General features: G+C 38.0%; 3 protein-coding genes and 1 long non-coding RNA gene across 4 annotated transcripts in view; 1 reads left to right on the forward strand and 3 right to left on the reverse strand.

Moving 5' to 3' along the window:
* Positions 1 to 4,237: 4,237 nt before the first annotated feature.
* On the reverse strand, positions 4,238 to 11,581 carry kiaa1191 (KIAA1191 ortholog). Its single transcript, XM_077578179.1, has 8 exons — positions 11,539 to 11,581; positions 11,316 to 11,444; positions 10,673 to 10,857; positions 9,793 to 9,901; positions 8,742 to 8,869; positions 6,282 to 6,424; positions 5,976 to 6,148; positions 4,238 to 5,194 (listed from the first exon to the last, which is right to left on the reverse strand). The coding sequence occupies exons 2-8, from the start codon at positions 11,341 to 11,343 to the stop codon at positions 4,989 to 4,991; spliced, it is 972 nt and encodes a 323-aa protein (XP_077434305.1). The 5' UTR covers positions 11,344 to 11,444; positions 11,539 to 11,581; the 3' UTR covers positions 4,238 to 4,988.
* A 921-nt stretch (positions 11,582 to 12,502) lies between these two features.
* LOC144059290 (uncharacterized) overlaps positions 12,503 to 24,238 on the forward strand; it is a 28,067-nt gene continuing 16,331 nt past the window's right edge. Inside the window, exons 1-2 of the long non-coding RNA XR_013295620.1 lie at positions 12,503 to 12,549; positions 13,676 to 13,789. This is a non-coding gene — a long non-coding RNA (uncharacterized LOC144059290). The remainder of the gene's footprint in view (positions 12,550 to 13,675; positions 13,790 to 24,238) is intronic.
* On the reverse strand, positions 13,472 to 14,358 carry LOC144059288 (uncharacterized). The gene is made up of 4 exons (XM_077578268.1): positions 14,243 to 14,358; positions 13,975 to 14,092; positions 13,697 to 13,768; positions 13,472 to 13,566 (listed from the first exon to the last, which is right to left on the reverse strand). The coding sequence occupies exons 1-4, from the start codon at positions 14,301 to 14,303 to the stop codon at positions 13,482 to 13,484; spliced, it is 336 nt and encodes a 111-aa protein (XP_077434394.1). The 5' UTR covers positions 14,304 to 14,358; the 3' UTR covers positions 13,472 to 13,481.
* LOC144059179 (uncharacterized) lies at positions 19,347 to 22,876 on the reverse strand. Its single transcript, XM_077578106.1, has 2 exons — positions 22,711 to 22,876; positions 19,347 to 21,753 (listed from the first exon to the last, which is right to left on the reverse strand). The coding sequence occupies exon 2, from the start codon at positions 21,749 to 21,751 to the stop codon at positions 21,011 to 21,013; it is 741 nt and encodes a 246-aa protein (XP_077434232.1). The 5' UTR covers positions 21,752 to 21,753; positions 22,711 to 22,876; the 3' UTR covers positions 19,347 to 21,010.

Here is a 24,238-nt window from a genome sequence, read left to right on the forward strand (position 1 = left end):
TTAGCTTAGCGCTAGCTAGCTAAATATGACAGAACACCAATGGATTTCAAACGTTACCAAAAGCAGAAAAAAAACACCCTCCATTCTACTACGGCGAGGGAGGCTGAAGGTTAAAGTCAGTTGTTGTTGTTGTTTTAACTTAAAAAGGAAACTTTGATGTGTAAGTGCACTCCATTTACCATGTTGATCAAATCATTTAAATTCTTGACGTGTTTTTCGCCAAAAGTAACATTTGTAACCCATTCGAGTTGATTCACGTGGTAATGTTGATATGAATAGCAAATAGGGATTTTGGGTGTCAGTCTGCGCTCTAACACATATATTATAATACATTATAATTACTGTATGTTTTGTGGTGGAACCTACAGTTTATCTGTTGACATCACTAACTCTGTAGCTACTAGGGATGCATGAGTGATGTTTACTTTTGAAGGGTAAACAGCACTTGGGGACAAGTTAACGTTGCAAACGTGCAGGACAACCCAGGTCTACTCCCCCAGAAAAAGGAACTTTCAGTCTGTTTGGCGAGTTCACATTCGGGCCAGCTCACAATGAATCAGGTCCAGATGTGGATCTGTGGCCCGGATGGCGCAGTACGCACGCCGAAACACAACCCACCCAGCTGCAGACGTCAGAGGGGACTACCTCAAATTCCCTCAAGTTATGTCACTTTGTGTGAAAGGCAACCCTAACTTGCGTAAAAAGCTTTTACTAACAGCATATGTTTGTTGTTGTTGTGCTTGGAGATTTTGCGCAAACATGTCTAATGTTTATGAAATTAAACTACTTGCTGATAAATTTACAATGAAAAAATACTTTAACCTGGCTTTCGAAGTGTTTCTTTTCCATGTCACGTTGTCTTGACAGTTTACTATAAAAACCCTTAAACTGAATGAATGCACTTAAGAGGATTTCCTGTGCAAAGAGCTTCTTCCACTCCTATAAGCTTTGGATAAAAGTTCATCCATTACTCTTAAAAGCTGACCTTTACACACATCAAATATCTTTTAGACAAACCCTGGTGTTTATTGCCTACATTAGTTTTACGTTTATTTCCGCCTAATGTCGCCATAGTGGCGGCTCAAAACTGTGTCATATGGGTGTGAGAAATCCAAAAAATCCAAAATTGTTTTGGGGTTGTGAAGGAAAATACCACACAGCTCATTTGATTCCAGATGACAGATGAGGGTCACCCCGGTAGGGTGGTGCTTGCCGTCACACATCTGTGAGTACTGAGCAGAGAGGGCGTTTCGACACCACGTCATGTCGGGCCCAGAGAAAGAAAGCCATCTGCATTATGTCATGACTGCCAGCGCACTCCACCCTTTGCTCTCTTTCTCTTTTTTTTTCTTTATTACACTCTCCCCCACCCACCTATTCATGCTTTACTGCTGTGTTTGGTTCTCTATATTTTTTCTTCTTCTTCTTCTTTTTATCGTTTAGCTAACTTTTACAGCAGTTTTAGCTAACTTTTACACCAAATGACACCGTGCTTCCTCCAATCCAATCTTGTGTCACCTTTCTCATGTGTGCTACCATCTCCATTCATTTTCTGTGTATGTTCGGAGGCAACGTGCGCTCTACTCTAGTTGATTTACAAACGCACCATTATGTTTTGTTAGCTAGGAAGTCGTTTAGCTAACTTTTACTACAGTTTTAGCTAACTTTTACACCAAATGACACCCCGCTTCCTCCAATCCAATCTAGTGTCACCTTTCTCATGTGTGCTACCATCTCCATTCATTTTTTGTGTATGTTCGGAGGCGACGTGCGCTCTACTCTAATTAATTTACAAACACACCATTATGTTTTGTTAGCTAGGAAGTCGTACCATTTGAAGTTAACCTACAACAATTCGGCTCATTAGTAATCAACTCGCTAGCTCACATTGCTAGGTCAATATTAGCCAGCTTAAAAACCATCACCTTAAGAAAAGCCCCAGACATAGCGCCGCTAACACCCTCCCTAGAGTTAAGCATGGTGGAGGATCTATAATTCTGTGGGGCTGCTTTGCTACATGTGGTACTGGAGGTCTTGACCGTATCACAGGAATCATGAATTTAGACAATTATCAAGACATTCTAGTGGGACGTGTCCTACCAAGTGTTAGCAGCAAGACAAAGACCCAAAGCACAAAGGAATGATTAAAAAGGGAAAAAAATACTGTTTTAAAATGACCAGCAATGACCCCTGATCTCAATCCGAAAATCTTTGATATGAGCTGAAATGTGCCATTGGGAAAATAAACCTGTTACAAACCTCCAATTACAAGGTCCTGATAATATACATTTGGTACATTTCCATTTATTTCTGAAGATATTGTAGAGATCATGCAAAAAATGAAGGGGTGCCAATAACAGTGAGCAGGACTGTATCTTGTCTGCACTTGCCGTTCTCATTTGATGCTAAACTTCACTCATGTAAAATCAGCTGAAAACCAAACATGGATGATGGACATGCAGCCTGTAATTTAGGAAATATGTGTGTCCTGCAGCACCCACTACAGTATTCCACACACACAGAGGCATAACGGACAAAAAGCCTAGGGTGGTGTTTGAATTTCCTCAGAATATGGTACAAATTTAAATGTGGCTTTAATTGAGGGTGTAGAATTGTACGTTAGTCGATGGACTTTTGACCCTGACTATACTTCCTCATTCTTGAAATCTCAACAACCAATGTCTTGTTTGGTGCAATTAATTTCTGGTCTACTGGGTCAATGCATAACATTTACCTGGTAATCACTGTTTTATTATATTTAGATTTTATGATGCATATGGTGAGAAACTCATCTGCATCACAGTTTAGAGTTTTTGGATTTAAATCTTGATTTAGGCTTTCCTGTGTAGATTTTCCATGTTCTCACTGGCTTTCTGCTACATTCCAAAAACATGCATGTTAGGTTAACGGTCCCAAATTGTCCACAAGTATGGATAGTGTTTTTGTCTGTATGAAGCCTACCCTGCAATTAGCTTCCAACCAGTCTATGGTATCCTACTCCGTCTCTCAGCTGGGAAAGGCTCCAGCTCATCTACGACTATAGATGACAAGCGCATTAAAAACTGAATGGATGGATGGCTATGGTAGTATTCAAAACTGTGGGGTCAAAGATCCCAAAGGTTACAAATCTGTCTTCTATTTCATACTATTGAAAAGTCACTAATTTGGCAGTAAGATGTTAATTATGAGGGGAGGGCATACCGAATATGCACACATTTTTGTGGAATGCTGCAGTCTTACTGTCAATTTTTAACTGACTTGTCAAAACTTGCCATATTTTCCAAACAGCTGAAGCCTCCCATTCTTCCAGCTAGGTTTTGAGAATCCCCTTGTTTTAAACATTTTGTATTAATTTAGCAAATTTTCTCTTATAGTAGGTTAATAAAAAATGTTTACTGTACATGTTTATTTTAAAATGCATTTTCATTAAATAATTGGTTCATTTGTTTACTGTAGGGTATTTAGTAGTGTAGTAATGTAATGTACACATCGGCTACTTCATTAGGTACTAGAATGTGGGCCCTCGTAGCTTTGTGTTGTTTTCTCAAGCCACAGTAAAGGGGCGGGAATCACATCTCTATGAAAATATTGGAAAAAGTGTAATTTTACATGCTGGAAATGTGCACATTATTTTATTCTTTTTGAATTTCGCTTGGACATGGGCCCTACCAAATAAACTAAGCAAAATATGTGTTTTAATGTTGTGGTTAGATTTTCTTTAGTGACCTAAAAAAACATATCTAAAAGGAGTGTACACATTTTTATCTTCTCATAATATATCATTAAGCAAGATGTGAATATTTTAAACTAGAATTGTTTCCAAACTTAAAAAAAAAACAATCAAACTTGTAAATACACATATTGCCACAATATGACTATGCTTGACGTATTCATTTGTATGTGTTCAAAATGTGCATCTCAGTGTGATTTATGTGAAACATAAAAACATGAGCCAATGCTGCTATCTTCTGGCCAAAGACTGTAATTAAGCGCTGCATTCCTTTCAGCATGCAGCCAGTCCAGCCAAATACATATTTAACATCTCGGGTGTATTTATCTTCTATTTCAAGTTCAGAAGTTGACAGTAACCACACCATTTTGTAGGCCCACGTTTCACTTAAAAAAAAAGAGAAAACTACTACCTGCCTGGTGTTTTGAGACCCATCTGTTCACTTGCGTAAGTCAAGTGTTACATTGCTACATGAACTGAATGCCACAAATACTAAATGACAAGAAATGAGTTTGTATATTTATTTACACGTGCAAGTAGGATGTACAATCTCCTTTGTGCAATTAAAGTAACTCATCATTTTCAAATACAACTCTTAAGGGCCAGTAGATTGTTTATACAAAATTGAATGTAAAACCACCACAATGCTTTTTATCTTAACGAGTTATAGTGTGAGTCTATGCACAAAAAAAAAAAAATCCAAACATATTTAGAGTATGAACTATGTGAATAGTGTATTGTTACCATGAAACATTGTAATCTTAAATAGAAATGTTTAGGCCAGCAGGGACACTTGACATGTAAAAACAAAGAAAAGAAAAAACACTGCTGCAGGCATAGGCACAAACACAAATTTGTGATGTCTTAACAAAATTAAACAACTGAATTCAGTATGAGAGGCTGCACTATGAAAAAGAGAAAAGCTTGACAACTTCAATCTCATGCCATGACTGACAAAGAAGCCTTAACATATTGATGCATACCAATGCATCACTCTACCAAAATAAGATACTGTACTTTTATGGCAATAAGCTCGTGAGGGGTATTTAACGTTATTTCACACATATTTGATCCTGTCATATGGAAGAAATTGAGTAGAGTGCAAGACTGCAGTCCACTGGAAGTAGTAACAGCATGGTCATATCTAATACTTGATACTACATTGGAAGGGTGGGTGAGGGGTGGGAGGGGGCTGCCTAGGGGACGAAGGAAGGCAGGGAAGCACATGACTGAGGGGACAGAGATGTTGCGCGTCTGGTCAGAAGCTCGAAGGCGTTAAGACATTCATGTCCCGGGGTTTGAGTTTGTGTGGCCGTGGGGGCGCCTGCTTGGAATCCATGTCAGAAAGTTCAATCTTGGGGGGGATGAAGCTGGCAGCGTCCCCCACAGTGAGGCTGTCCTGGCCGCCGGTGCCCGCAACGGTGGAGGACTTCTGCAGGCCAAAGTAGGACTGAAGTGAAAAGCCTGCAAGGAAGTAAATCAGGGCTGTGATGTCACAAACGTAAATCCACTTTCTTACCTATAGTACCACCTAAAAAAAAAAATCTAAAAAAAAAACAAAATACAGAGGTTTTATTCCTAAAAGTTAAAATGGGCATCTGATTAGCAATGTGTTTGTTTATTAAGAATTAATAAAAGCAATATGCTGTTTTCAGCCATCTAGGCTAACATTTTATGTACCCGTTGTCGACTAAAATATATGACAACGTGCTCATGGGCTTGCCTTACAAACATCACATCGTTTTCTGGGTTTGGTCATGTGATGTTATCAATGCAAGCCCGTCGGCAGTTTGACAATTTCAATTGACAGGTGGCAGTACTGCATTTAAATGTCAGGCTCTCTTGAGACCTTTTTCAAGTGTTCAAATTGAACCCATTTTAATTTTGAAATGGCACCACCTGGTGTCAAAGACGTAATGTTACATGCCATATTCTGGGCATTTTCCGCTATTATATTTAGCATTTGAGAAGAAAATTTACTCTACAATTGACCTTTATTTGCATTTTATGTAATGAAGAAGGAAGTGGTATAAAATGTGAAGAAGAAAGTGGTATAAAATGTTTGTAAATATACTCTAGGCCTACACAGTAAATATTGCACTAAAGTATGAGTTGGATAAAATCCTGAATAAAATCAAAATCACACTAACCAGAAAAATCTGTAGTGTGGAGTGAGATTTCAAAATGTAAAAACACTAATGTACAGTATCTTCAAAATATCAGTGTTTACGTCATGCACCCTCACCTGTGTTGGGTTCAGAGCCTGGGTGAGTGGGGGACTTCTGTACCACTGAGCGAGTTCCAAAGAAGCTCCACCTGTCTTCTCCTCCTTGGTTTCCTCCCATGTCTGCTGTGTGGTACGAACTGTTGGTTTCTAATGGTGTGAGAAAGGGAACAGGATTCCGCTGGAACCAGCTCCTGCAACCCGGCCAAAGACACAGCGTGAGCTGTGAACACGCGACTGTTGCAAATCATTGAAGCAGCGCGCCAATTTTAGACACATAGCGTGCGCTCCGTCAACGGGACGCAATGTGAACAACGTGTAGCCTACCTGCGACTGACAGCAGGTGATGCGAGGGGACTGACGCAGGGGGTGACAGAAGGAGTGACCGAGGGAGTGACGCAGGGGGTCCCACTTGGAGTGGATTGTGCTGATGTTGTAAGCCTGTCGTCCCCGATTGACATTCTCAGCTTCTGCAAGAGAAAAGCAAAATCGCTTAAATCATCAAATACACTTAAGATTTAGTAAACTGAGTAATTATTTTTGATTAAAAAAATTATCTATTAAGAGTGTAGGATAGTAGATTGTTTGAATAAGGTGGTTGCAAGCAATGACATCTAGTATTTGACTTGTCTCAAAGGCAAAACATTGATCAATCCCAAAACAAATACTCCTGAATACACAATAGAAATGGGTCATCAAGTTTTCCTGAACCTTCTGAAAAGATGATAACAACAACAGGCCGTCAAAACTCCCTGGACCAATCATCTGCCCTGTTGAGTGGGCGGAATGTTGACGAGCATGTACCGAGCATGTTCCATTTGAAAATGAAAACAAACATAGACAGCAAATTAAGTGTACGTGACAATTGTATTAATTATAACTGGTTAATTTACTGTGGTGGATTATAACTGCATTAACACGTTTACTTCACACATGATATAGCGCATATCCCACAAATACGTGATCTTACATTTTAAAAATTTACGTGATAACGGAATAGGAAGTTTAATTTTATTTATATTTTGTGTATTGGTGTTTGAACCGGTTGGCACCCTTTACATGAAAACATGTTTTTTCATTACGGTCGCACAAGCGACCTATCAAAAACAAGTATTGTCAATTCTAACACAACTACCTTTATTCTACATAAAGGGATTTTTTAAATCTGCAATTGTTTTACGACAAAGTGATATCAACGTTATTTATCGTAGCCGTTTTTTTCCGCATAGCATCATGCTATTGGTACAAAGCAAGCTAATCGTGCTACATTATCAACTGTACATAGCAAAAATTGTCCAAACTGCATGACTTACGCAACAATATCCATTCGGTTGACTTCTGAATTACAAAAAAAAGACACATGCGGGCAAAATATTTGATTTAGACGCTGTGTAGTCTCCATGCTAACGTTAGTTAGCACCGAAGACTACGGTGCGGCCTGCTTCCGGGGTCCACAAAAACCTTTCCTCGCTGGAATTAAGACAGCGGGTTGGACCTACCTTTTTATAATGATGCTTCTTTGACGTTCCCTGACGTTGGCCTTCTTTATTTTGTCCATAATTCAAAGGAGCAACGACACAAACGCACCTAATGGGCCTCTTGTTGGTGCTGCGACGTGAGCTCATAAAGGGACTGTGTCACTCATATCAGGGGTTGCATAGCAACGTGGCTAGTACAAGTGTTACATAATGTGTGTACTGTATTTACCAAGGTTGTTTTTTTTTTTGGGGGGGGGGGGGTGGCTTGCTGTCAACTCAGTCTCTACCCTTTACAATAAAACAATGTACACTTATATCCTGATTGTATGTCAATAATAGAAATAACATACCGGTAAGTGATGGCGTGATGATGTATAATTGTTGTTTAGTCATTTTTTTAAATCACTAAACAATTGCAACAAAAATTGGTGAATAAACAGTTATCGTGAAAAAATTGTTCCGAAATACTTTTTTTTAAAATGCAAAATATATATTTTAAATAATTTATTCTAAAATTATATATATATATATATATATATTCGTCGAGAGCCCTGCTTTTGTTTACGTTGAGTCCCAGACCCTGCGAATAGACTTTACCTAGCGTTACATGAACGCCTGCTCTAGGAGTTGGGTGTTTTCATCAGTGGTGGTAACAGGCCTTCCACAGCATGGTTTGTCAAGAACAGACCCCGTTTCGAGAAACTTGCCACAGATAGTGTAAATTGTACAATGCGTTGGAGGAGTGTGGTAGCCATAGTTTCTCTGAGACACATCTAAAAAAAAAAAAAATCTAAAGAATTTTATTTTATTTTAATTTCAAATAAGCTTTATTGCAAGAGCTGTGTAAGATTTCCATAGAGGTACTTAAATAATTTATTACTGCAATTTTGCTGTGGTGTAAAGCAACAGAATCTGACGTGGATCTGAGTGTGATTTTTCTCTTCATGTACCTTAATACATGATATTATTAATATATATATATTTAAAAAAAAGTATATATATATATTCTAAAAACATAGTGTATAGTGCATGTCTATATCAAGACTAACATGCATTTAACATAATCAATCTGTCAGTGTCCGTCAAACTGAGCGTTTTTTATTTTTTGTCTTTAATAGGAGTTCATCAGATTGTGCAAGTGTACCTAATGTTGTGACTGATAAGGACAGTAGATAGGCCTACAAGCTTGCACTATCAAGTGGCGGGGGTACATAAGACTACTAATCGGAGTAGTGTATTTCAATTAAATTCAAGCTTACCACTGCCATTAATTGCTTTTAGCTCATTTTAGTATTTAGTTCATACTCACTGGTTGTGTGCCGTCAGCGAGACGGCGAAAGTGAGTGTCCTCAGTTGACAGACCCTTGTGGGGGGTATATCCAGTGCCGGTCAGCCCTGTCTGGTGCTCAAAACTTTGGAGGGTCTCTTGAGTCTGCTCTGTGAGAAGGCGGACATATGATAGCTAGCTTACTTGCCAGTATGTGCTCATTCATAACCTATTTGACAAGTTAGGGGCAAGTATTCTGATGGCCTCTGTTATGACATGTACTGAACATAAATAAGAATAGGATTCAATAAAAGAGCCTTGTAATTCTGCATTTACGAAATAGTAATGTTATGTTGGTTTGAAAACTTTGGAGAGATATCAAGTTAACACCATGTTTATTATTAACAGCTTTTTTAATTGTCAGTAATGTAGACGTGCACTGCAACATGTTGAGAAAGCCACATCTTGATATTTCATCTCAGTTTCCAAACACTTCAGTATGATGACATTTATTTTTGTGACTTAGAAAGACTGACTTTTTGATACAGTTCTTTTGCTGGATTTCATTATATCACCATCAAGTGCCATTTCAAAAAATACGTCATTCTCCACTAGCGCTCTGAACAACATTAAAATACAGTAACATGGGCTTAAGTTCATCAAGATGAGACAAAGGTTTTATTCATAAAAGTATATATATTTAATGTAATTTTAAGCTAACTATAACATTATACACAGTATGGCACTGCACTTAGACATACACAAAAAAACTGCAACAATAGTTAAATTAAACTGTGTTGCGGATAAGTTCGATATAATATTTACCTAAAAGCGTTTAAAACCAAACAGCCCTGAAAGATTAAACGCAAATGTTTTGTACTAAAAAGTTAAATAAAACGGAACTGTACTTACGTAGTGATTCTTTATGAACCACTAGAGGGAGCCCATGTACAGATAGTGGGATACTATTGATACTTGTGCTGCTAGATTTTACGAGTTTAATATTGTGCACTTTGAATAAATGGACACTACTTTATGTTTGTAAACAAACAAATATTTGTGTAGTAGTTACAAGAAAAGACGTTTCACTTACTAATGGTGAGAGAGCTCATTAAAGAGCTGACTTTGGCTTTCACAACAGGGATTGGGGACTTGGCTGGCTCCAGTCCCTCAGTCATCATCTTTCCACTCTTCTCACTTTCCTAGTTGTAGTTACATAAGCAAATTAAGTGCGCACCAGCATACACAAAACCTTTGATACAAGATCACAGTAGTTTCAAAGTGCAGCGGTGCCTTGACTAATAATTTTTATTTGTCCAGTGACCATGCTTGTAACTCAAATCCTTTCATCGTTAAAATCAACATAAATGACAATCATCTATTCTAGAAACCCAAAGAAACAACGAAAATGTTAGCAATGTGTTTTTAATAAGAAAATTAGCACTAAAAACAAATAGTAATAAAATAAATGGAATGTCAAGAATTAAACCGTTTGTGTCACGATTATTTCCTTGCAGCATCCTCTGGTGTGTGTGCGACGTGGCCACTGGGGGCAGAACAGTCATTATACTTGTACAGTCATATGCTGTAATATAAGTCTTTTATTTACTCAGGATAAATAATATACACCTACAGTATATATTTTACAACACCGTCACTTAAATGCCATTTGCTAGCCTGTTTATGGTATTTCCCATTATGTGTTAGCATTGAGCTAGTAGGCTTTAAAATCAAGTTTTGTGGTTGTTTTTTTTAAATACACAACATACAACTCTCTTTGTTTTATATTTAGGTTGAGAGTACACTTCAACTGGGAGTGGTATTGAGTTTTTTGAAGAATTTTCAAGTCAAAGCAAAGATCAATCGTATCTGGATAAACTCCGTGTCACTGGTATCTCAAGGCACCACTGTAAACGAACCATGCATAGCAAACACTGCTTAAGTTGGGAAGAGCAAACAGAATTGTAAAGCACCTCTATGGTCTTCCTAAACCTGTGATTTGGGATGATAGGGTCTGTCCAGATGTTAACTGCAAAGTCCTCAGGTGGGGAATGCATCGGGACATCCATTTGCTCGTCGTAGCACATATTGTGCCGGGTCAGTCCGATAGGAAACGACAGTGCGCTGAAGAGTCCGGACGAAGATCCAGATTCTAGAGCTGATTTATGGATGTGAACAAAATATTGCAATCCACATTAGCTTGTATTCACATAATATTTCTCGCCATGATCAAACAGTTTCATAAGGCACAGGATGGGCGACTCATATGTTTTTGGCAAAGTCAAGAGTAGATACAAGTTGTCCAATATTTTAGGGTCAAAGGTGAGCTGGAGCCTTTCTGCACATATTGACAAATTTCCATTCATTCTCACATCTTCAATTAACCTAACAAATGTTTTTTAAAATGTTTGAAGAATTCAGAGTACCTAAAGAAAGAGCATGCAAGTGTGGGGAGAACATGCAAAATCCACACTGAACTGCGAGGCATACGCAAGTATGTGTTAACCACTAGTCCAATATGCTGCCAGCATGCCACTACTTATTTCAGTAAATACAAATTGTCCAATATTGTTTATGTAATTCATTATCAATCAATGCATTCAAATCTCATGCTACCTGGCATGTCTCCCTGTCTTGAGGCCATTCCACCACCAGGTCAGAGTGGTTCACCACCGGTCTCTCTGCTTAGTCCGCTTTACGTCAGGTCCAGATTTGTGTCCACTCGTTGGCTAGATGTCTGCAATTCTGCCCAAGGTCAAGTCACATATACAAGTTCAGTTGATTACTAAAACAGCTTTCTTTTGCTTTTTAGGTCATTGCAGAAATACACCAAACAGACCTGCTTGTCTGACGGCGCACTGTGTGTGGTGTCCAATTTCTGTCTGGCCTCAAATAGAGCCAGAGAAAGGAGAGAGAGTGGGGGGTTGAGAGAGAGAGAGAGAGAGAGAGAGAGAGAGATAGAGAGAGAGAGAGAGAGAGAGAGTCGAGTGACAATTTACGTCATTCATATCTTTGATATTCTAGAGTCCACTTCATGATCAAGCCTGCTACCAGATGGCACAAAAGACAAATCCTACTCAAAACTGACTCACAAAACTCATGACTCACAATTATTATTATTTTTTTAATAAAAATTTTCTTTGTGTGAAAATGTCATTTCATTCAACAAACTCGTATGCCATTATGAAAAGCCACCTCAATTTCAAAAACTATAGTTACGTAAGAAATAGTTAACATGAACATAAAGTAGGATATTTTTTCTACATAAAGTAGGATTTTTTTTTTATTTACATAATATTCAATCAATATAAAATACTTTTACCCAGGGTTTTATTTCTCCTGGATATACAGTATACATGGTTTTCATCAATGCCTTTTTATTTTCTCAGGTGCACTGAGGTGCTATAATTAAAATATATATGCCAGTGTCTATCTAGACCGGTTACTGACACGTAACATGTCAGCTGACAGTGACATTGCTCAAAACATTATTAAATGCGATATCCTAAGAGCTATAACCACACAACTATTCACTTCGAATACTTTGTGAGCCTAGTAAAGCGTGCACAATTATACTCACCATTCACTTACTCTAACCTACTAGTAGCCTCTCATGTGGACCTGGCTCACTGTCACGCTAGACCGAGCGAGAGAACAAACAGTACAGTAGTTAGTTTGCTCGTCCATGACTTTTGGCCATGCCCGACGAGGTCATAGGGTACACAGCCTGTGACGCATTGACAGTGAACGCAACACTAGGAAGTGGCAATCGTAAACTTTTAGCCTAGCAAAAAAACATCACCTTTTTTTTTTAATAGCCTAGCCTAGCTTCGTAGCACGGGGTTTTAAGGTAAGAGTGTTGTTAGTAACGCATTATAATTTCATAAATAAATCTAATGAGTTGTCATCTGATCTGTTTTGAATTTCTTGTGCATTTGACTTGGCCCCTTAATGTTTATGCTTTGACAAATTAATTAAAGCCAACAAAAGAAGTAAAACAAGCAATAAACCCAATTTTTAAGTTTTTTAAATGTTTTTTTTTTTTTTGCTTTGTCAGCCTTGAACCACCAGGTAATACTGTTGCAAAGACAAAAGTTCTTCTCTCAGGAGAAAAAAAAGAAGAAGTTCTTCTTTTAATGTATTTAGAGTAATTCCAGTCCCTATCCACTAATTAGCACCCTATATTGTGAGTTCGTGCTTTTGTAATGTTTGAAAATATATGATATCCCCAAAATAGCCAGGCTTCACGTGATGTCGCACACCTCTGGACATGCCCTTGTTGGAGGTAGACAAGTTGCATTGTTTTGGTGATTGATAGCCAATGGCAAAAATGTCTGAATTTCTATGTGGTTGCTGCAACAGATGTAATTAACTAGAGTAGCGTTAAAAACGAACAAATGTGCATTTCCTTGATGAGTGAACTAACTATATATCCCACAATCCAATACTACTAGTACTACTGTACTGTATATGAACATCTCTACTGTGTAGTAGTTAGGGAGTAGGGAATGAGTGAATGATTCGAAACACAGCTTTTGTTTAACTTTCTTAAAAAAAGTCATTGCATTATTTAATTTATAGAGCAAAAAGAATATTCATGTATTATAAAATACAGTACATATATGTACATACATAAGTATTATGTTTCTTTAAGTAGCATCATGCATGTGATGAAAAAAAATTGCATCGAAACAATCCATATTTGCAGTACATTTGTTTAAGGTCAGCAGTTCTATCTTTTTTTTAAATTATTATAAAAAAAAAATTGTGGATTGAAGATTTTCAGACATTTTTAATGTTGCTGCTGCTTGGACTGGAACTGGTACTGGCCACAATAGCATCTGAGCTGGAGGTGGTCTTACTCCCCCTGAACGTGCAATACAAAGGACACAAATAGACACAATTCAACAAATGCAACAACGGTGTCACTCTTTACATCTAATTTTGGCATCCTCTGATTTTTCATGTTTGCTCAGATGATTCTCCAAAGTACTCACGAGAGGTTTGCGAGGACACGGGTCACTGCTTTCGGCTTTAAGCAGAAATGTGAGCCATTTTCTGTGCGGACACTGTGGAAATATACAGTACAGGTGAGAAACATTTTACATAATACATATTTTGACTTTACATTTGTTTGCAATATTATGGCTACACTCCAATTCGGGATCCTTTTCTTATTTGAAAAAAATTATACAGTATTAAGTATTTTATAGTTAAAGCAAAGTCGTTCCTTGTTGCGCATAATACCCCATTCCAAACTTTGATAAACTCTTACATTATCTCCACTTTGTTGCAGAAGGCGCTTTTTGGGTGTATGGTGACGTCTTTTATTCCAAACTTTGAAACAATAGACCTCTCGTCATCTTTACACAGACAACTCTGTGATTTATTAACTAGAGAGGAAAACAAAAGCAAAATTAGTGATTCATCATAGCCTAGTATTTTTGCAAACTGCTGCACAAGAGTTCTGATAAACCGCCAGTAGATTGTACAAGTGCTGCAATCTGAAATAATGAACAAGAAAAATAAGAGTTAGAACTTACGTTGAGCTGCGCACACGTAGATGGCGACAGCCAGCAGAAAAAGAACTTTGATGGAGCACATGGCTGGTCCTCTGTTGGGTCAAGGATATGCTGAGACAAAAATGAGGAGCTTAAATCTCTGCCTGAATGAAAATGCCGCTGTGCGCCTTCTTTTATACTTGCCCACACCACAGACTTCCTTTATTCAAGGGGGATTTTCTGTATGGAAAGTGAAACTTCCGAACCCCACAAGGAAACAAAACACCAATTACGCCCACTATCTATCTATCTATCTATCTATCTATCTATCTATCTATCTATCTATCTATCTATCTATCTATCTATCTATCTATCTATCTATCTATCTATCTATCTATCTATCTATCTATCTATCTATCCATCCATCCCTATCTATCTATCTATCTATCTATCTATCTATCTATCTATCTATCTATCTATCTATCTATCTATCTATCTATCTATCTATCTATCCATCCATCCCTATCTATCTATCTATCTATCTATCTATCTATCTATCTATCTATCTATCTATCTATCTATCTATCCATCCATCCATCCATCCCTATCTATCTATCTATCTATCTATCTATCTATCTATCTATCTATCTATCTATCTATCTATCTATCTATCTATCTATCTATCTATCTATCTATCCATCCATCCCTATCTATCTATCTATCTATCTATCTATCCATCCCTATCTATCTATCTATCTATCTATCTATCTATCTATCTATCTATCTATCTATCTATCTATCTATCTATCTATCTATCTATCCATCCATCCCTATCTATCTATCTATTTTTCTATCTATCTATCTATCTATCTATCTATCTATCTATCTATCTATCTATCTATCTATCTATCTATCTATCTATCTATCTATCTATCTATCTATCTATCTATCTATCTATCTATCTATCTATCTATCTATCTATCTGTCTGTCTGTCTGTCTGTCTATCCATCCATCCTCTCTCTGTCTGTCTGTCTATCCATCCATCCATCCATCTATCTATCTACCTATCTATCTTTCTATCTATCTATCTATCCATCTATCTATCTATCTATCTATCTATCTATCTATCTATCTATCTATCTATCTATCTATCTATCTATCTATCTATCTATCTTGTAAATATGGCATTCCCTTCAAAGATATCCTGTATATGCCTCCTATAAAAAAACATTTTACTACGCATCTCATTATATTATGAAGTGGAACGATTCGGTTCAATTCGATGCAGTAACATTTTTTTCTATCAAAGCTGAGATCCAGCGTTCTTTGAAATCTAATTGGTGAAAGAAACAGTCCTATGCTAATATAGCTCGATATAAAGCAGCCAGCACTACTGATTCTGGAAGGCTTGGACAGATTACATTTACACGACAACACATAAATGCTAAAAATTTGATTTGTACCATTTGTTCCCAAGCAGGGCACAGCCATAAGTAGAAATGTTTTGTTTCAATTTAAAGGAATGGCGTAACAACAGTTTCACTTGCACGTCTCTTTTCAAGATAAAGGGGAAATCCCATTTAGGACTTTTGTTTTGTCTCCCTCTAAGTCTCATTTTCTTTCCCTGTCTACTCAAGAAGTAGCAGAAAAGAAAATAATGGATGATGAAGCAAAAGCAAACAAACTGATGTCTGTGCACTTTGAAGACCACAAATAATTAATATTATCATTGCATTTGATAAGCATTAACGTACAGGGGTGACAGGTATTTTGTTTTGATCGCCATTTATTTGTTATGGAGGTTAGCAGAGTACTTTTCAAACTGATTTCCATGGCCCTGAGGGGGTTACACGACTTGAAGAGAAACCCATTAAATATTGGTGAGGATCCAAGTCAAGCAGCTTTTCAACTTTAGAGTCTATTCTATGCATGGGCCGATATTAGATTCGGTAGACAATAAATGGCTTGATAACCATGAGCAAAAAAATATTGCCGTATCATGATATTAAAATTACAACACTTATTTGCCCTTTTTGAAATATTTGGTTACATAAAAAAATGTTTTTCTATTGAACACAATCTCACAATGTATTTTATGTTTAAACAAAACAGAGATTATATGTTTCATATTAAGTTTAAATAAATAAATAATCATTAACATTCACATTGTGTTTTAATTCTTAATAATTCACAGTGTTTCATAGCTGGTGAGCTTTGTTTTTGTTTTGTTTTTTGTTTTTAAAGAAATGACCCAGGAGTTACTCATGTTGACTTTGGGGGCTAACTAGTACCTGCTGTCCCATTTTTTTTCCCTTAATGACAATGCACATTAATCAACATAGCGAAAAAACATTAGTTACAAATTTCTCGTCTTCTACTGACGCCTACCCAATCTTGTCCAAAGAGAGTCATCGCTGCCATCTAGGGGCTAAAAATAGGCATTATACTAACTAGATCTGCTTGATACTTTCAGCACAGCTGGCCAAGGCTTTCCTCCACCTGTTTCCAAAAAAAACCCCAAAAAACTTGGTGAACGTCTTTTAACGTCTTTGGCGCTCCTCCGTAGGTTTTTACTAAACGTCATTTAACGTTTTTGGCAGTAAAAGAGTTAAATTAAACCTTATATTTGAAATCATGCCCATTTGCAGAGAGTGACTGTTTTCACCTTGGATGAACTGCCTTTCTGACATCCAGACTGCACTCATTCTGGCTAAATATTTCATGTATTTGAATATTTCATGGCTTGTTCCTCTCTTATTGGGAGCAACGTCAGCTCCACTGTGGCACAGAATCCAACAAGGCTTGACTTTGTGGTCCTCACATACAAGGAGTTGTTTGACAATCATGTTTATTGGGAAACATGTGGGTAGATGAGGTGAATGTTAAAAATGACCTTTGTATTTCCTCTTTCTCACACGGAGGAGGTGTTTGGCATTTCTGAGAAGCATAAAACCAAAAAATCGTGACCCCCAGCAAGGAACGAAACCACAGGAACTAATAGCGTCAGCAGTATTTTCCTTTACAGACAAGACGTTTGCGGTTGCACTTCACTTGAAAAGTGATTTGTTAATTCACAGAAATACTGTGGCTTTGATATCTATTAAACTGAAGATTTGCTTGAATGTACGAAGACAGATTGTATGGCTTCACTGTGACACGCTCCTTATTCAACCAAGCAAATAATCATAATACTTACCCTACCCACAGAAGAAGTAGTTGAATAAACATGCCTTGGTTTATTTATTTTTTAAAACATGGTACTAAGTAGGACTGCTCAATTATGGAAAAAAATTATAATCACGATTATTTTGGTAATAATAAATCACAATTAATCAAACAGTTATTTTTTGGTACGAAACAAGAAAAATGTTTAAACTTTTAAAAATATTAAGACAAACACAATTATTTGAAACACTATAATTATGTAAGGACCTTTTGGACCAAGCAACATTTGTTAAATTAGTCATTTTAAAATAAAAAAAGGTGCAGATATATAAATTTAAACAACTCAGAACTAGTATTAATAATCTTTCATTTTTGTTAACGATTATGCCGATTTTGTAATTGTGGAATGTAATAATTGAAATTGTAATTGAATTTCGATTAATTGCACAGCCCTAGCACTAACAATAAGTTTAGAGTCTCAGGTGTGGCCTTTTTCGGTGACCCTTTGTTGTTGAATTCTTATATTCTATCATAACCAGCACTCTCTAAAAGTATTGACAAAGTGACGCCAATCTCGTTATTTTTTTGGAGACGGATATATTTTGAGTTGACATAAAAAAACAAACACCAGACAAGACAACATTTGAGCTTTGATTTCCAAATAGATATTTTTGGATCTTATACAGATCTTAGAAGGTAGCATTATTTGTAACGATCATTTTATTTTTAGGTGAGCAAAAGATTAAAATAGACAACAGTGAAAAAGGCTTACATTTGCTTGCAATATTTGCATCAAGCATCAAGTCAACATTTGCATTTTTTTTGTTTTTTTTTTGGGCTTCACTAATTTTTGCCAGATTGTGGGCTTGCTCTTTTATTACTGCATCAAACGACTGCCGATTTACAGTAAGTGTACTGGCACAAGCGGATACACCTGATTCTAAAAATAAAACTTATTTCAGACTCTGATGACCAATAAAACAGCTCCCCCCCCCCAGTCTTTCCATATGACTCAATGCCAAATGTCTCATGGACTTGTAGTGGGTGAAGGCCGCTAGTCCATATAGGTCTAGTGTGACTGACCCCAGTAGTTTGACATGAACAAATATTCTGAATGTCATACGCAAACGTTTATTAAATGCTTTACTTTAATGCATGCAGTTATGTTTATTGCTCAAACACAACCTGTGCTACCTTTAACGTAGCCATCCGCTGTGGTCAAAATTAATAGTGTGATTAATCTGCATTAATACATGATTAATGTGATATTTTTTTGTGATTAATTAATTAATTAACGCTTTAACTTTGACAGCACCAATGAATAACCGATTCATTTCGATCGGTCATTTAAAAATACAGAGAGAAAAGACCCAAATCACGCTTCTCCGTTTAAATTGAATAGTCTAAATTGCCCATAGGTGTAAATGTGAATATTTTTCCTTTGCACCTAACCTGTTAGACCAGTGGTGTATTTCGCCTGACGCTCCCAAATTACTGAAGAGTTTAGCCTTGGATAGGCTCCCATTCTTCCAGGCCCCGATGACAGCCTGCCCCCTAGTGTGTGATAGTAATATAACATCCCAGAATGCATTTGTGGTTGAAATATGGTCTCAACCTTCTCAGATAAAAAAACAATTTTAGTTGAGTACTTAGAGGATCATTTTGGATTGATATACAATCAAATGGTTTCTTTTTTTTCCCAGCTCATGTTTGCATGGCTCATTTACAGCCTACTGGTGGATCAAAAACAACATGCATAATGCATGCGTAGGTTCAGTGTTGACAGTTTGCCTCCACCTCTCCACAGCTTGTTTCTTCACACGTGTTTACCAGAGCTGGAACCCACACTAGTTGCCATAGAAACACCAGCTCTTGGCACTGATACAGCCTGTCACAAGAGTTCATTTTCCATAGGTTTGCAAATGCAAGAAAAACCAAACCAGAGCACACAGACAACACATCACCCAGTTTGAATGAGAGTATAAAACAATCTTTTATTTATGAATTATCACGTCACAAGACAGTGGAAAGTATAAAACGATTTTGCAGATTTGTTGTTGTTTTTTCTTTTTGTGATCAACAGGACAACAGTTGTATATTAAATTATGGCATTCATGGGTTAAAGATTAATAATCACGACAAAGTAGCTTCATCATGTAGATACATACCTGAAATACGTGTACACGTCTTCTAATTCCAATATTACATCCTGTTTCCACCAAGCAGCACAGTTCAGAAAATTTCATCCGACTGGGCGAGAGGTGGGTTACACCCTCACTGGTTGGCAGCCAATCACAGGGCACCTATCTGGAGTCGTCAGTTAACCTGAGTGTTTTAATGGACAACATGCGAACCTGGCAAACATGCTGTGATGTACAAAGGTCACCACATTAAGCATGTACTGAATCTGTATCATGAAACAATATTGTTTCAACATGACTACCTTTTCCAAAGATTGTTTGCATTTGGTTAAAGATTATGTTTTGGATAAAATTGTGAAGCAGAGGTAGAAAACCTAAAGACAGGTAAACAGTTAAGATGCTGTGAAGTTAACATACCTTAATTTACCTAAACTTAAGCTAACACGTAGTTTAGCTAGGGTGACCAGATGTCCCAAATTAACCGAGACAGTACGTTTTGTTGCACTTTTACACGGGTCCAGTCCCTTTGTCCCGTTGTTGTTGTTGTTTTCTTTAATCCAGTCAGCAAGCTAAATGTTTGTTCCATGTGTATGTCTATCATACAGTTGTCATAGCGATTCATATGAGTTTTAACTATTAAATTCCTTCCATTTATTTCACATTCACATTCGCTTTCTAGCTGACAAGTTTTCGTCATACCGGAACTAGAACTACTTCCTGCTTCCGTATCTAAGAATCATGGGAAAGGTAGTCTTACTAGCCTAATGCTGCCAGTCAGACCCAACGCAAGCTGAGCTTTTCCGGCGGCATATTCACAGTGTTACAATAGCTACGGGACTGGGCGAGGTAAATCACACAGCCGGCTTCCGATAACTGCCAGGATTGAGCAAAAAAGGTTAGATCATGGTGAGTGTGTTGTTTTGTTTAACGCTTTTAAACAATCAGGCAAGATAGATGTATTTAAGATTTATATAAATAGTTCCTGGTGAGAATTTATTGTATATTTGATTTATTACTATTATTATTATTTATTTATTTTTTCAAATTTTGAAAGTCTGGTCACCCTAGCTAAACTGTGAAGTTAACTTAGCTAAATTAATTTAGCTAAATTCTAGCTAACTTGCAGTTTAGATTGTCAAACGTTAATGAAACTCGGAAACAAAACTAATTGAGAAGACACTAAAATAGATGGTACGGAGTCTAGTTTTGAAACCATTAAAAAGGTGATTATGTTGGTACAACTATCTCGTGCAAGTAGCGATACTGAGCGTAAAGTGGCTAATGCGATTATATGTTGTGTCAGAGCAAGATTGTGTGACTTGCTGAACGCACGTAACGACTTCACTAGGCATTCGACTTAACTTGCTTGATTTTTGCCACACTAAATTGGGACTTGCTTTACCATTTCATCTTGACTTGTACCATTCTGAGCGGAACTGTGTACTGCTTGGTGGGAACATAGCTTACAAGTTTGTTTCTACTGAATGTTTTTGATCAAAGGTTCTATATCTCAGTGATGGCGGGGAGCATGCAGGCTCGCATTCGTCCCTCCCTCCAAGCTGACCTGCAGTCAGAGATCCACTGTGAGACCAACGAGTGCCTCTTGTTTGGGTTCACACGCTCCCCGTCTGCTTTGCTGTCTGACACACTTCCCTTCTCGGCCGTCAGCGTGGGTCGGTTGTGTTTTGTGGAGACGCTCGGAACGGTCATGCCAGTGTTGGTGTCTATCTCTGGGCAGCTGCACGTGCGTTGCCGTGGGAGACCAGGACTTGCAGCGTGGGGGATGCTGTGAGCTCTTGAGCGAGTTGGCCTCTCCCACTCACTCTCGTGTTGCCTTCCATCCTGTGGGTATGCCCTGGATCTTGACTGACAGGTCGAAAGGTTGTTGTGATGCCCGTAAAGATACTCCAGGGGGTCCGAGCTGCCTAAAACTTCATTGCAATCTACCTGCTGCACACCTTTTTGTCTCTGCTTGAATGTCAAGGATTTAGTCTCAGTGAAACGTGACGCCCGCATCCTCTGGTGCACTCCGTCCAACTGTTGTGCACAGGGTGAAACCTCACCAGCGGGGAATGTGGGGTGCGCCAGGTGGCAGATGGAGAGGAGGTAGTCATCAGAGGAGATTTGGTCTGCGACACATTGCGTGTTTGCCTCATTCAAATCCCTCAGTGTCTCCTCGGTGCCCTCGCTGATTGTGGGCAGTAGCAATCCTTCCTTGGAGAGCAGTTTGGATCGTGGCCGCATAGCTGAGGGAGAGCGCAGGGAGGGGAAGGTGCAATGTTTATTGCCAAAACCAATACACATGCAGCAGTAGTGAACATAAACATCAGCTGGGATCTGTTTGTTTTGAATTCACTTCGCTGAAGCTCTCTAATGTTGTGGCCTGACCTTTAGACCATCTTAATAATAATCTTCCCTCATGTGTATACTGTCCGTATAAAAGGCAACACAAATATTACAAACATCTTTCTGTCTGATGCAGTGTAGTTTTACCATTACATCCACAAAAATAAACAAAAAGGGCACAGGAAATTCTGCAATTTCATGTAATTAATCTTTGTGTATTACAAATAACACATCTTTACTATGCCAGTAACCATAATTTTTTCTGATTGTAGTACACATGTGACATTATTATTTGGTTGTGTGCTGTGAGCTTTTTCTGTAGTTAATTATGCAATTATTAAATGTTGGAAAAATCTCAGCTAACGTTGTTGCAAGTGAGTATGTAGCAGAGACATGTTTGACCGAGACTCCACCACAAACACAATTTTGACATAACTCTTCATTGGCTGGTGTTTTTAAAACAAGCACATCTATACCATTTCAGTCACATGAATGGTTTGATTCTTGAATACCACATATCACATCAGATCCCATGTAAACAAATGAAAATGTGTAAATAAATCCAAATGATTTGACTCTATGCATTCCCATCGTAACCCAGCGTAACCCACATTATATTTTAGTCTCCACCTCAATCCAAAAATAGAGCAAGCCAAACCAGGATGCCAGCCTCTCCCAGTCTCCTCCAAGGTGTAGCAAAGTGCTAAATTTAGAACGCACCTACAGTTGAACATGACTCAAAGTGGTACCAGTGAAGCTCTCTTTCCAATCATACAATACACTATGTATGTTCTCTTCATGCATGACAAGTAATAATGCTTATGCAAGTGAATTTCTGCAGTTGTTTTGACACTCACCTGCTCGCAGGGGCTCTTGGCTGATCTTCCCTTTTGTAAAGCGGCGAGCTCAAATGTCAATGTGGCGCCTTCCCTCTATAGCCGAGTGTTTGTTTATCAGGTGAGATGCTGGCTGATGGCGTTTCTCCTTGAGCGTGCTCTGTGGCTGCTGCTGTCTCTGACCAGAGGCAGAGGCAGAATGCAGATTTATCTTCTGCACGCCCCCTCCCCCTGCTTTCCCTCCCCAGACATGCTCTCCCTCTCCTCTCCCTTGCTTACTTTTGGTTTGCTCTCCTTCCCTGCCTCTAAAAATAGACCCACCATTCATTTCCTCAGCCCATCATTGGGGGACTGTCTTGATGGAGGGAGAAAAATACAAGGCAGACAAAGACATCAATAAGAAATGTTGAAATAGAGCATATGCAGGGGCTGCTACCCAAAATAAAATGCCTTTAAATAAAAAAAACATATTTTTGATCTGATAAATGTATCAAAGCAACTGAGGAAATACTTCAATAGAATATGTTAATTTAACTAATTTTTACATGTAGTAAATTTAAAGGGGAAGGCAAGTCAAAAATATTCTTAACAATAATATGTTATATGCAGCCCCACTAGTCTAAACACGGATTAATATTGTGTTTGAGGAATATGAGTTAAGCAGCAAAATCCACCCGTTTCTATCTACAGTGTTCCCTCGTTTTCCACTGGGGTTAGGTTCCAAAAAATACCCGCAATAAGTGAAATATGAAATCCGCGAAGTAGTTAGCTTTATGTTTTACATTTATTAGAATTGTTTTAAGGCTCTAAAAGCCCTCACCACACAGTTTATACACGTCTCATCGAGGCATTTACATGTTCTCACATTTCTCTCGTTTAAACGGTCTCAATGTTCAAACCTTCATACATTTTATAAAATAGGTACATTACCGTTAAAAAAAAAATGCATACACACAAAAAATCCGCGATACAGCGAGGCGACGAAAAGTGAAATTAAAGTACCACTAATTCTTTCTCTGCATTCGACCCATCCCCTGAGGGAGCGGTGAGCAGCAGCAAAGGTCACACTCTGGAATTATTTGGTGATCTAACCCCCCAAATCCAACCCTTTAATGCTGAGTGTCGAGCAGGGCAGCAATGGGTCCCATTTTTATAATCTTCTTTGGTATGACCCAGCCAGGGATTGAACCCCCCCCCAGTCAGGGCAGACACTCTAACACTAGCCCACTGAGATGGTACTGGAACTGTGTTATAGCGAGGGAACACTGTATCTCAATGGGCAGACATTTTTGTCACTTGCTGTCGACTGAAAATGACGTCACAGTGCCTAAACGATCAGCTAACAGGTGAGTCATGATTGGTTGTTACCAATTTAATATGAATGTGATTGTGAGAGCTTTGCATGTGTAACATATAATGGACAAGTAAGACTACTGGGTTGAAAAAAATAATTCAAAGATACATTAGTTAGCATCAAATGCTATTCAGTGGTGACAGATATGTGTAATGGTATGTAAGATACTACACAGTATGGTGCTCTACGGGGTCA

This window comes from Vanacampus margaritifer, chromosome 10, assembly GCF_051991255.1.
Source record: "Vanacampus margaritifer isolate UIUO_Vmar chromosome 10, RoL_Vmar_1.0, whole genome shotgun sequence".
NCBI classification, from domain to species: Eukaryota; Metazoa; Chordata; class Actinopteri; order Syngnathiformes; family Syngnathidae; genus Vanacampus; species Vanacampus margaritifer.

Coding starts and splice junctions, on each gene's coding strand:
- kiaa1191 (XM_077578179.1), bottom strand. CDS start 11,343: ATGGCCTCAAGACAGGGAGACATGCCAG. Junction 8,870..9,792: donor AATGAGCTCTCTCACCATTA/GTAAGTGAAACG, acceptor GCCTTCTCACAG/AGCAGACTCAAGAGACCCTC. Junction 6,149..6,281: donor TCACCTGCTGTCAGTCGCAG/GTAGGCTACACG, acceptor GCCGGGTTGCAG/GAGCTGGTTCCAGCGGAATC.
- LOC144059288 (XM_077578268.1), bottom strand. CDS start 14,303: ATGTGCTCCATCAAAGTTCTTTTTCTGCTGGCTGTCGCCATCTACGTG. Junction 14,093..14,242: donor CTACGTGTGCGCAGCTCAAC/GTAAGTTCTAAC, acceptor TTTCCTCTCTAG/TTAATAAATCACAGAGTTGT. Junction 13,567..13,696: donor CGTGTCCTCGCAAACCTCTC/GTGAGTACTTTG, acceptor TTGCACGTTCAG/GGGGAGTAAGACCACCTCCA.
- LOC144059179 (XM_077578106.1), bottom strand. CDS start 21,751: ATGCGGCCACGATCCAAACTGCTCTCCAAGGAAGGATTGCTACTGCCC.